A 13,134-nucleotide genomic window follows, 5' to 3' on the forward strand; every position below is an offset into this window, starting at 1 on the left:
CGGTTGAGCATTTTTTATTTTTTATTTGAACTGAAAATAACTTGATTCTATAAGAACAAAACATTTTATTTTCTGTGAGTTTATAGCACAAATAATGATTTAGTTGTAATTTTAAAAGGTTTTGCAGACAAAATGAAATACGAAGACATCCTGGAACAAATTGGTAGCTTTGGCCGATTCCAAAAGTGGTTATGTTTTTATCTTGTTATGAGCAGCATGCCTAACGGCTACCTAGTTCTTTCAATTGTATTTGTTGGAATAACTCCACCACATAGGTGTTTCCTACCAGAAATTGATGGTGAGTTTTTCAATACAAAAATTTTATTTTTTCAGTGATTGCTTTCGCCTAACCAAACAATAAACAACTCACAATGTAGATATTAAACTTACAACTCACAATGTAGATACTAAACTCACAACTCACAATGTAGATACTAAACTCACAACTCACAATGTAGATACTAATCTCATGTTCAACAAACGTTTCAAAAAGTTAAGCTGTTCGTTTTCAGTTCTTTTGAAGAATAGTTTAGTATTGACACACGTGAGAAAAACTAACTGGAAAAGGTGATCTGGTACTATGACACTTCCCCAAATGGGCGATCAAAAAAAATTTTAATATAAATTATATTAAAAATTTTTTTAAAATACTATTGTGAGTTTTAACCTGGTCAAATGGTTTAAGGTTTAGACTTGAAAAAAAAACTATTGATTTGTTTTTTTTAGTATTGACACACATTGCCAATTACAGACGTAATTTGCTTAAATTACGCAACAGTCGGTTTTAAACTATAGGCTGTCATAGAGTTGTGTGGTCTTATTTATTTTGGCATGTTATCAAATATCTTCCTAAGACGTTTCGCTTTGATACGTTTTCGAACCTACGTCTTTTGTTGTTCGTCTGACGTGCAGGCGCTCTCACCGCTAAGGTACATTACATTAAGGAACGCCTAGCTCCGTTTTTCCGGCCACATCAAAACAGTTAATATTTAATCGATTTTACAATTTTGTTACAGTTTGTTACAAGCTTGCTTTCGGAATTGGAAATCCCGGGCTTGCTTTCAACAAAAACTTAAATTACTTCAAAACAACTTAACTACTCTTGTATACTGTATAACCTATGAAAAATAGTCTACATAATTTTGTAATTAAAAAAGGTAACCCTTCTACAGTATAGTGGCATGTAAGCAAAAGCGGATGTAGTTTCGCATCCCCATGATCTAAAATCCCTGCACCACCCCTCAGATCTACATCTACTCAATCGGCAATTTGTTTCATTTTAGTTTTTTTATTTATTTTAATTTAAAATTTGCGCACTGTACAGTATCAAAAAAAAAAATTGCTTAAACGTTTTGTCCAAATTGAAACCATGTTGTATTTTCCGCTTTGCACCAGCACGCTTTACGGCAGGGGTCGGCAACCTTTCTTCAGTCGCGGGCCAAAACAAAACTGCGCAGATGTCAACGGGCCGTACAAGTTTTCCATTTGCACTTCCGTTTTCTTTACTTTTCATAATATTGTTAAAATTGGCGTTCTTATCAGAGTATCTCCATATTTAGCTACTATAGGCTTATATAGATTAATATAAAGAAAATTAGTAACAATTGGTAACGAAAAACACCAAGTACTTTATTTATTGACAGCACAACATTAATGTGATATTTGATGTTGTTTCCTGCTAGAAAGTTTCTGAAGGTCAGGTGATAGGTTGGATGAGGCAAGAATCATAACATCTTGCAAGTGGTCATCAGTAAGTTGTGTTCTCAACTTGCCGTTAAATATACGGTTAATTGACTATTACTAACGCAACTCATGTAGCCTGCAACTAGCATGCAGTAAATAGGCTAATATAACCGGACTTCAAGGTGAAACTGCCAAGTACCTTGATGCTACCTTCTGCAAGCTTAAGCTAAATTTTGCCCCAAACCTAGTTTACTATAACAAAGCGACCCGTGATCGATAGGTCGCGGGTACAAAGGCGCTTTGTGATAATTTCCTATGCTTGGTGGATTCTAACAAGCAGCAAATTCTTTAAAGACAAGAATCACTTGTTGAAAAAAACGGAAAAATGGAACTGGGAGTAAATTATAACTCTAAAAAATAAAGTAATTTAAAAGTCTGGACCGGCTGTCACTAAAAAGGCCAATTCCTGCTTCCTAAGCTACACATATTTCTAAATTATCAACCTTCAAACAAACTAATTCTTAAAACTTCAAATCTATCAAACTATCTGTCAGGCCTGCAACGTCGCTCTCTCTAAAATGCAGTTCGCAGAGAAAGAATATCAAGGAAATTCAAAATGGCGACAATGCCCTAACTAAGCATTGTTGCGGCATAAGTACACAGGCTACGTGATTACAAGTGAGCGTTACGGATAAATATGGAAAAGTAAAAATTGCGAAAGTTTTACATAACATTTAGTAATCTTAATTCTGTTATGTAAAACCAAATGGCAGCATAAAATAATGGGATGTTCGTTTTGGCCCGCCAACTACAATTTGCAAAAATGCTGCGGGCCGGATAATTTTGCTTGGCCGGCCGGATCCGGCCCGCGGGCCGTAGGTTGCCGACCCCTGCTTTACGGCTTGCAAGGAAACAGCACAAACAGCAGGTTGACAGCTGACGAGATGCTGGCAGCTGTAGGCAATAGGCACCTAGAGCCAGGGCTTTCAAGAGCCCTGCCGGGCCCCGGTGCAGATGTTGCTGCCGGGCCCACCCAGCTCGACATGTCGCATGATATCTCACAAATCACAAGCAAAATTTGCGGTGCGTGTTAATTAGGCCTACCATATTTTCATAGCCCAAAAAGAGGACACGTTTCGCCAGCAAGTAAAATTTTACGTTTGGACAATCTTTTACTTCTTTTGGATAATTTTAAACTTATGCAGCAAAAGTTACAGCAAAAAACAAGATAAATTTGTAGGCTATGCGAAATTTGGCCTATGAATATTTTGCAGCCCCTTTATAAGGCCTGATTTGTTAGCCTACATTCTGCAACACGTTTCCAGATTTTTTCAACTTTTGGTTACTGTCTGAATGAAATTTTAAAAAATCATATTTTAACATCTTTTGCTCTCTTTCCCAAGTGACACAATGAGTTTCAACATCACAAGGGTTGGAAAAACGAAGAAAATTTAACCTATAAGATTTCACTCAGACTGGTAACAGGACTTGCATACAAAGACAATTTAACAGTCTGCTTGAACGCTTTTTAATATAGTTTTTCTCATGTTTGACTGCTTCCTCAAAGCAACAAAAAGCTTTCATATTATTACGAGTCAGCTGATTTTTAGAAAATTTAAGTCAGACAGCAACGATCGCAAAAGTTTACAAAATGTGACAAATCAGGCACCACCTCCAGGTAGCAACCCCTTAACTTTTTCAGTGAGAAAGGACCAGCTCTGAAATTACAAAATTGTTGGCATGACATATGATTGAAATTGTATGCTACACAATAAATAAGATTCTGAAAACGGACTGAGATAACTAAAAGGCTGTTTATTCCCATGCACCATTGAGGTTAAAACAAGAATCGTACATAAAATGTGTTCTATTTGCATCTGCATCAACTGAAAGTATCTGTGCCACGATTTCTTTTTGCAGTAGCCTACCGTAAGCTATGTTATTCATGGTGCACTTTTGTAAATTCGTTCCTACTTGCTTCACTTGACCAACGAGCCAAACTCTTAAGTTGGTAATCATAACATCTACAAGCGTTGAATCAACTTAATAAAATCTGAGTAAAAATATTATTTATTTGTAAAAGTATGCAGAGGGCCGTAAATTATAAATACGATTAACTCTTTTGCATTTTTCTATTTTTAGGTCACATTTTTTAATGTATTTTCTCGTGATTTAGCCTATATAGCCCACTCAGTTTTTTGATTTATAAAATTTATTATTTCGTCACAAATTTCCTTATAAAATTCCAAATTCAAAATCACAAATTTTCGATAACTGCGAAACAATGGTGTTTGATATGTTACAATACAGTAGGGCAGAGGTCCGCAAATAGTGGGTCGCGACCCAAATTTGGGTCGCGAGACCATCCACTGTGGGTCGCTAAACTAAACAGTTTAAACTTAGCCTATTATAAATATAACTTGTTTGGCACAAAATAAATACAATAATATACTCTTTGATGTGCAAGTTTCATAGAATTTTGTACAAGAAAATTTATCCTTTCAATAGTAGTGCAGTAAGTTAGTCTCCGCTTATAAAGCCTTCGGTAAATAGGTCCATCCGCTTATTAAGCCCAATTTGGTTCATTCTGGAATTACTGAAGGTATAGAAGTGGCAGAAAATCGTCTCCCTGCTTTAGTGGGCCTAGTCGCTTAATAAGCCCAAAATTGTCCTTTCCCAATGTGGGCTTAATAAGCGGAGACGCCGAAAAAAAAAGGAATTTTATTGATGTTAAATTGCAAAGTAGTCTATCTTGCACAAAATTATATGCTGAAACGTTTGGGTCGCTAAGATTTAGAATGATTGTTTTTTGGGTCGCGCCAACAAGTATTTGCGGACCTCTGCAGTAGGCTGTAGAGTGTAGACGTCTGATTGTTTACAACAACGGATCAACAAGATAGGCTACGCCAATTTTTTGAATTATCTTTGAATATTACATTGATGCAGAAAATTGTTTTGGAAAGCACATACAAGCCATCGCCGAAAATTCGCACAACAATAAAATCCTGTTGAAAATTTAAGCAAGAAAACTCAAAATACCAAAAAAGAGGACGTTTGAGCATTTCTGAGTGTCCTCGGAGGACTATTCATTTTTCTTGAAAAAAGAGGACAAATCCTCTAAAAAGAGGACATATGGTAGCCCTATGTTAATCCACAAGGCCAATGCACACATGGTGTTCCGAACAGTGTTTCTATTTTAAAACCAGATCTGTTTAAAAAATAGGCTGTGGCTATATTTACACTCTATAGAGTTGCCAGATAAGGAATTCTGCCCTAATTTGAGAAAAGTTTAAAGCTGTTGAAAACAAAAACAAAACTTTTACGCTTGTTGAAGTGTTGAATTATTGTCTGTAAACTACATCCACTGGCTTAAGGTAGTTGCATTACTACAACAATGCCAATTATACTCACCAATCGTCTGCCCCGTTAGCTCAGTGGTTACTCGCCCGGCTCAAGATCACGCGGCGCAAGTTCGACTCTCGGGAAGTGCTCTTGAGTATTTTCAGGACTCCATTTAGGAGCATCTTGTGAATGAAATAATTTCCCGGCAACAACACTTCAACAAATGGAAAACTTCACTCTGTTAATCTCGGTAACCGGCCCTGCCTCGATCAAGAGTATGCGAAACTCTACAAGTATGCTAAACTGCCAGGAATAATTAACCAATCAAGGCTTTGTCAGTCCGAGGATAAAGATTCAAAACCTACCATACATTGTTCTTCTCAAACACGTTTGCGGGATGCATCGAAGTTTCAATAAATCGCCGCTTTGGACGAACCTACAGTTCTCCCGCTGACCAACACAACGCGAAGACAAACTAGGCCTAGGTCTAATACTATTGCGATGTTGAGTTCAATTTTCTTTTTGCAGACGTCAAATCAAACACATCTTTTGTGGCCAAAGAAAACTTTGACAACGATTTTGTGAGTTGATATTGTGATACTCTTACACGCAGAGAATATTAGCCTAGCTACTCCACAATAAAGTTGTTAATCCTACAGTAAACATATTTGCTGTTAACAGTGGGCTACTGTCACGTTTTGTCTACATTGTCACGTTTTGCAACATAAATCTGAAGTAATACCTTCTGCTTCAGTTAACGTGTACATTAAATTGTAGATACTTCAGTGCAAAACTTATTTGTGCAATCTTGAACTTTTATTAAGTTACTACAGACAATGCAAATTAGTAGAATACCATTAAATTATTTTATGATTAGTTATATATTTTTTTCTATGGGCTACTTAAGGTACAATAACAAGGGAAGTTGAAAAGAGCAGAACTTTTTCTTGCTAGTTTTTACTCTTGATATTTTAGCGCTGCTTGCTGTATCGGGCACTTCATTTGCAGTTGCTGTATCAATCTCTGAATATAGCTAAAAAATTAAATATGCAAACAAAACAATAATAAAAACGTACGTTCATTGTATTGATTATTGTGTCGTTTGCTTTCAGCTCAATCGAAAGTGATCTTAAAGATAGAAACAGAGTTTTAGAAACTGACTTGCTTGAAAATAAATTTATTTTGGGCTAGGTTATGTATCTTACAATGCATCACTGCGGTTTTTGTTAGATCAATATTACAAAAGCTTCTTCGTTTTAGATTCGCTTGTATATACCAGTCGATGACAAAGGCAAGCTTCACCAATGCGATGTTTACAAGAACAATATTTCTGAAGTCCTGAACGAAACCAACGTTGTCAATAATTCCAAAGAAACTTTAAAGTGTTCGAACGGTTGGGTGTATGAAAGTACCGGTGGACGAACAACTTATGTGACAGAAGTAAGAAAACCGACTTAAATTTACTGGTCATGAGTCATGATCATGATATCAAAGCAAGGATTGGGCAGACGCCTGTCCGAGAGTAGGACTCGGTCTGTTTTAGTGATGAAGCCTTCCTAGTAGTTACTCGATTTGTTGCTGGATCAATAAAGTTTGGTTAAATCAATCAACTATCACATACGATATATTGCAAAATGTAGCCTATGATGACATTGTACTGGGTTTACATCAGAAAATAGAATAAGTATAATATAAAGACTACTTATCCCAAGATAAGTGATTTGTTCTCACAAGAAATTAACGAATTGTCTTCATACAGTGGGACATCGTTTGCTCGAGGTCTTGGATCCAACCTACCGTTGCCTTTCTCTTCATGATCGGAGTTCTCACAGGGAGCCTCATCAGTGGAATCGTATCGGACAGGTATAGTCGTCAAATCGATTATTGAAAATTTGAAATTATTGGAAAGATAAAAAACTTGGATACGACAAAAAGAGTTTATTTTGTTGCTTTAACTCATTTTGAAACATGAACAGGACCGGAAGAAGACCCGTATTCTTGATTGGAACGTTCAGTATGTTTTTATTCTTCGGAATTTGCGGCTTAGCCAGTTCCCCTCCAATGTATATGGCCTTGATGTTTTTTGCTGGTGCAACAAATATGATAAACTATGTTGCTGCGTTCGTCTTAGGTAAGTTACTTCAAGTTCTCACTTCTTACTTGGCATCACTGTGACAATTCCCACGATCACATTGTACCTGAAAACGTATTAGGCTACTTTAACGCTCTTTAAGGAAAATTATTACAAAGTGCAGTATTGAAAGTAGTTTATTCTCTTTTTCATTCATGAATAGTATAAATAGTGTAGCCTACTGTATCATCTTGTACCATACATGATACAGTTTTCAAAGTCTACAGCTATCTAAGTCTACTACAGTCTCTTTTATTTAGTTAACCACGGTCTATGGAATAGAAACGGTCGGGCGATTAACCCCGGAGAAGTTCATTGTTAAACCTATAGGCATAAGTTGCTTACAATGCACAAAAAAACATGGTAAATTGCATCTTTGCTTACTCCCTTTTGTGGCACAAACTTCTAGATACGCTCGAGGATTTGAGCGTTGTTAATCAAGGAAACTTGATTTGAATTTGTGAAGGAAATCTTTTCAAAGAATGCCAAATTATATTAGTGGTTTATTGTCATGTTTTATCTGCTTAGGTCCTAAAACATGGAATGATTTACCTTCAGAAATAGTCGGGGCTACGAGTACAAAAAACTTTCATGAAAAAAAATTAAAATTTATTACATGAATGAACTTTGTCTGTGACTGTGTTTATTGTCACAACATTGACAATAATTATTTCGGATTGAACATTGTTGGTAGCCTACTACGTAGGCCTACTATACTCACGAACTTGTGCTACGTAGCCTACTACTTATTAACGACTGCAATCTTATTAACTGTACTCAAGTCGGCCTAAACTGACTGATTTTGTTAAAGTATGAAGTTATAAACTATGATTAGGCTTACTTTTAGTATTTTTGCCTCGTTCTTTATGCTAGCAGTTAACAGTTGTTGTTTTTGCATAACTTAGGTGTTTTTTTTTCTCATACTACTTTTGTAGGGCATGGTATTTTTTGATCTTTGAGTAGCAGCAGTAAACAACGTTTTGTTTTCATTTTTACGGAAGCCTATCTTGTTTCAGCGTAATGCCGATGCTTGACAATTGTTACATTGAAAACAGGGAAGCAGCTAACTCGATGACTAATTTAGCCTTTCGCTACTTCCTGTCTGTTGCGGAATCTAGATTGTTATGGTGCTGTTTTATTCGTACTGTTTACAGTATATTTGTACCGTATAGGCCTACTATACTCGCAACTAGAGATGTAAATGCAAAAAAACAAACGTTTTTTTTTTAAAAAACAACGTGTTTTTTTTTCCAAAAAAAACTTGGGCCAAAAAAAACACTCGTTTTTTGGTTTTTTTGGTTTTTTTTTGGTTTTTTTATATTTTTCTGGAAAAGTTGCAAATTTTTTACAATTTGCAGCTTAGTTTCATTATAGTGCTCTTGAAAAACATTAAACTAGTAAAAATGGTTTTATGGTTGTGCTGAAATTCCTAAGTGTTTGCGCTTGGCAGCAGCATATGTTTTTGCATAGTCCTACGTTGTTTCGCTTTCTTCTTCATTCTCAGGCATGTTTGTCATGTTGGGACTTTTTCTGGCTTCTTTCTTCGTTCTCTGGGGCCGAGGGTTTATCCTTTTACCACCCCAGAGACGCCCTGATGTGTCTCTGTTTGTTGTCATTAGCCTGTTTTGTGCAGTTACCAGGACTCACCGCGAGGAGGTTGACAACATGAGTCCCAACATGAGTGGTTCACTCCACTGCTGAATACTGCGCCCCTGCCTGGTGCCGCAGTGCCCACACCCGCCTCATCGACAGCCCAATCAACGACGCATTGCGAATTGTGACTGGATGCCTGCGCCCAACTCCAACAGAGTATTTACTAATCCTTGCAGGCATCCAACCTGCTGAGCTTCGCCGAAAAGGGAGCCATTATACACCTGGCTCGCCGGGCGGGGGATCCTGACCACTTGCTCCATGCAAAACTCAACATCCCACCTCAGGAATCTCCCCGGCAACTAAAGTCAAGACACCCCTTTGTGCCAGCTGCTGTTGAATTACTACAACCATTCAGCGATCGTGCCATCAGCGCAGCACACTTCATGGAAGACACTTGGAATGCAGCATGGTGCGCCACCGACACCAAACTACATGGTTTTATGCCCCACCCGGTGGCGCGCCCCCCTGGTATGGACCTTCCTCGGCCGACTTGGGTCAAGCTCAACAGAATCCGAACCGGAGTCGGTCGCTTCCATTCCAACATGCACAAGTGGGGTCTGGCTCCCTCATCGGCCTGCGAATGCGGCGCGGAGGAACAAACTGCTGACCATGTCGTTCTCGAATGTCCGATCTACAAGGCACCAAATGGAACGCATGGTATAGCAACGCTGGACGAAGCTACACTCACCTGGCTCTCCACCACCTGCCCTGAAATTTGATCTAGTCTCAAGCGAAAGAAGAAGAAGAAGGCATGTTTGTGGCAGTAGACCTGACAAACATTGAATTAATGCAATTTGATACATGACATAATGTAGATGAGTTAATCTCTTTTTCCTTTTATGGAAGTTAGCCTACGATGTTAGTATACCGGTACTGGTTATTCTTATACACACTCAATGGGTTGACGAAATTTTGGCAAAAACAAGACGGCAGTATTCAGAACACAGTACACACATTACCTTGTTTCTGGTAATTTACTAATGCAAGCTATTGCCAATAGCTTGTTTAAACATGTTTTTTAACTGATAGCTTAACAACGATGTATTGTATATGCTTCATAAATGTTGAAACAGAAGTATTCTTTTCGTGTGTTGTAACTTGTAAGGTCTTAGACACTTTGTCATTGATGCTTCTTGCAGATCATTTGTGACATAATGCAAGAGATCTTATCACTGATATTTTTAGCTGTCAAAAGTAAGTGCATTTGTCAGAAAAGGTTTAGGTTAATGTTCCTTTCAAATGCCAACCACCCATGTTGACTATTGCTAGTACCTACCAACCTTGAATGAAGAAATTTTCCCTTTAAAGTAGAGTTTTTCAGCACCGTTCAGTGTTCACATAATGAATAAATGCTTCATAATACTTTTCCTGACAAGTATAAAGTTTTACCCATATTCCCGCAATGCAGGATAAAAATACAACACAAACATCAAAGATGAAAACTTATTTTATTTGAGAACTAGGCCTACTACTTTTTGAGATAAAAAGAAATTGACATCTTGTCGTTACGCACCAATAAAACCATGATGCGTAACTTTAAAATTTTTTTTTTTTGGTAAAGGAAAGATTGACGAAAAGTTTGGCAAAAATATTGGAGATGATACAGGGAAAAAGAAGCAGAGGTCGACAAAGATTAACTTATTTAAACAGCTTGAATCAATGGGCCACAAACACAACAGTTAAAACGAACGATTTTATACGAATGGCAAATGACAGAGAAGTTTGGAAGACCATGATCGCCAACGTCTGTATCAGATCAGGCACATAATCATCATGACAGCACAATGGTGTGATTAAGGGAAAACAAACATGACTATGACATTACAAAGGAGTATTGAACCTCTTCAGGGAAAATAAAAAACATCAAAATGTTTCCATCTTTCACTACATTTAAATGTGATTTGGGCTAAAGTTCGGACTTTCGCACTACACTGCTTTTGCCAAACTTTTCATCAATCTTTCCTTTACCCAAATAAAAAAAAAAAAATTTTTTAAAGTTACGCATCATGGTCTTATCGGTGCGTAACGACAAGAGGTTAGTTTCTTTTTATCTCAAAAAGTAGTAGCCAAAACTTGTTTAAATGTTCATAAACAGATAGCCCACCCAGAAAACATGGGGGTAGAACTAAAAATTATCCAAATATGTTGAGCGGTTCTTGAGATATTGCCGTTTTTCTATTGCTCCTTATTTATGAAGCCACCTAGTGGCTAAGGTTATTTCATTTATAACTCGAGAACCGCTTGTGTGGTTTTCATCAAGTTTGCACCAAATGCACATCAACTGGAACAACTTCTTGATGTTGTACTGGAAAAGATGTGGTGTGCTGGTCAAAAGTGCCTTTGTGAAGCAGAGAAACAGGACACTGACCACCTGGTCCTCACATGCCCATTAACCAAAATCCCAGGTGGCTTCAAAACTGTACACGAGTGTGGTACTGCATTTAACAACTGGCTGGACCAAATTACAGACAATACTTGAGATGCGCTAACCATAGGACACTGTTACTACTATTTGAGACGATGAGAAATCTTTATGGCTCGTTTGTTGAGACTTGAGATCTACAAAATTGCAATGAAACAATATACCAGACATATAGTCTGATTTGAAATAAGTTATACAAGTTATGAGACTGTTTGTTTGTTGAAAGAGACGCTATTGCAATGAGTTTACCCTAATTGCTGCATATTGTGACATTTAATGTCAAAATAGGTAAAAAAAACAAAAAAAAAACAAAAAAAAACGAATAAAAAACAAAAAAAAAACGAAAAAAAAAAAAAAAAACGTTAAAAAACAAAAAAAAACGAGCTCGTTTTTTTTAAAAACAAAAAAAAACGTTTTTTTACATCTCTACTCGCAACAGACAAAATAAAAGGTTCTGTCTCTCTCTTTCTGTCTTTCTCTTTCTTTCTCTCTTTTTTTTCTCACTCTCTCTCTTTCTGTCTTCCTCTCTCTCTCTCACTCTCTCTCTCACTCTCTCTGTTTATGGAGAGACGAATAATAAATAAATAAATAAATGCAAATTAGGGGCCCGCAATTTACTCAGAAAATGCAGTAATTTTTGTCATTTCCAATAGAAAAAATTCAATTTGCCTGCTGTTGCTCCAAATAACTGCAACTAAAGCAATACACTGCATCAGCTAAGTCAGAGTACACTAGCCATTGCCCCTCAGATCTTTCCCCATTTACTAATATTGCATTTTATAAAAATGTACAGGTGTGAATGCCAAAGCATCAAATGCCAAAGAAAACATGATTTTATCCTTTTGCTATGCCACCGGACATCACAATTTTACAATAATATTCATACCCAAAGTTTTGTTGAACATGCTTTCAGAATGCACCAAATTCAAAGTAATTTTTCAAAATTTTCTGGGGGAGGCCCCCCACACCCCGCCGCTGGGTGTCGCCTTCGGCAAACACGTCGTCAAAACCCCCCTCCCCTTTCAAAATACCTAGCTACGCTACTGAATTGGATCATTGTCATTGGGGCCCGCAAAGCATATTCCGCACAGGGCCCGCAATACTCTAAAACCGGCACTGCTGCCTGTTAGACTACCACATTAGTTGTCTGCAAATACAAGAGACAAGTTAAAATTGAACCGAAATCGAACATTTCTTTTCTAGTAGGCTTCATTGTTTCTGATTTATATAGCTTACGATTCCCAGAAAACGCAGCTTCACCATTAGTTTCTTTTTTGCTTTAACTTCTAATCGTAGGCTAGACTTGCTTGAAAATACCTATAGCTTAGTTGAGTTTTGCACTTGCAGCTTCTGAGATAATGAACACGAAGAATAGGGTGGTAGTTGGCACTTTAACAATTGGAGGATTCGCACTTGGCTATATGGTGATACCGCTGATTGCATATTACATCGAGGACTGGAGAATGATCTATGCCGCTACTGGGATAAGCGGGGTTTTATTCATTCCTTATTACTGGTAAGATTGGTTAAGCTACTGCAACTACAATTTGTGGAGACATACAGTAGATTAAAAACAAGGTTGTGGAGTCGGGAGAAAAATATAAGACTCCGATTCCTCGGTTAATAACTGGCCGACTCCTGACACTCCAAAATCCCACCGACTCCACAGCCCTGCTAAAAGTGCAAAAGCCACAATTTTATGGCAATCAGCAAGATTGATTTCAGGGATATCTATAACTACCGGATTGGAAACTCTACGGAACTGAAAACCATTTTATACACCAGTAGGGTCACTTTTCTTTTTGCGCTGCTGTGATAAATAATCACATAAATTGACCTCAAAGAGCAGCAAGTAGTAGACTAAACGAACAACCAAAAGTGTAACAATCAATTCACCTGCTGT

The 13,134-nt window shown here is 37.4% G+C and overlaps 1 protein-coding gene across 1 annotated transcript in view; it reads left to right on the forward strand.

The window, feature by feature from the left end:
* Window positions 1–13,134, forward strand: part of LOC145774853 (organic cation/carnitine transporter 2-like) — a 20,324-nt gene continuing 7,190 nt past the window's right edge. Inside the window, exons 1-6 of the mRNA XM_082586186.1 lie at window positions 1–298; window positions 5,554–5,606; window positions 6,286–6,465; window positions 6,785–6,888; window positions 7,002–7,156; window positions 12,579–12,747. Coding sequence (XP_082442312.1) covers window positions 133–298; window positions 5,554–5,606; window positions 6,286–6,465; window positions 6,785–6,888; window positions 7,002–7,156; window positions 12,579–12,747 — 827 coding nt within the window. The 5' untranslated portion in view covers window positions 1–132. The remainder of the gene's footprint in view (window positions 299–5,553; window positions 5,607–6,285; window positions 6,466–6,784; window positions 6,889–7,001; window positions 7,157–12,578; window positions 12,748–13,134) is intronic.

The sequence above is a fragment of the Aplidium turbinatum genome, chromosome 7 (genome assembly GCF_918807975.1).
Source record: "Aplidium turbinatum chromosome 7, kaAplTurb1.1, whole genome shotgun sequence".
Classification (NCBI taxonomy): Eukaryota; Metazoa; Chordata; class Ascidiacea; order Aplousobranchia; family Polyclinidae; genus Aplidium; species Aplidium turbinatum.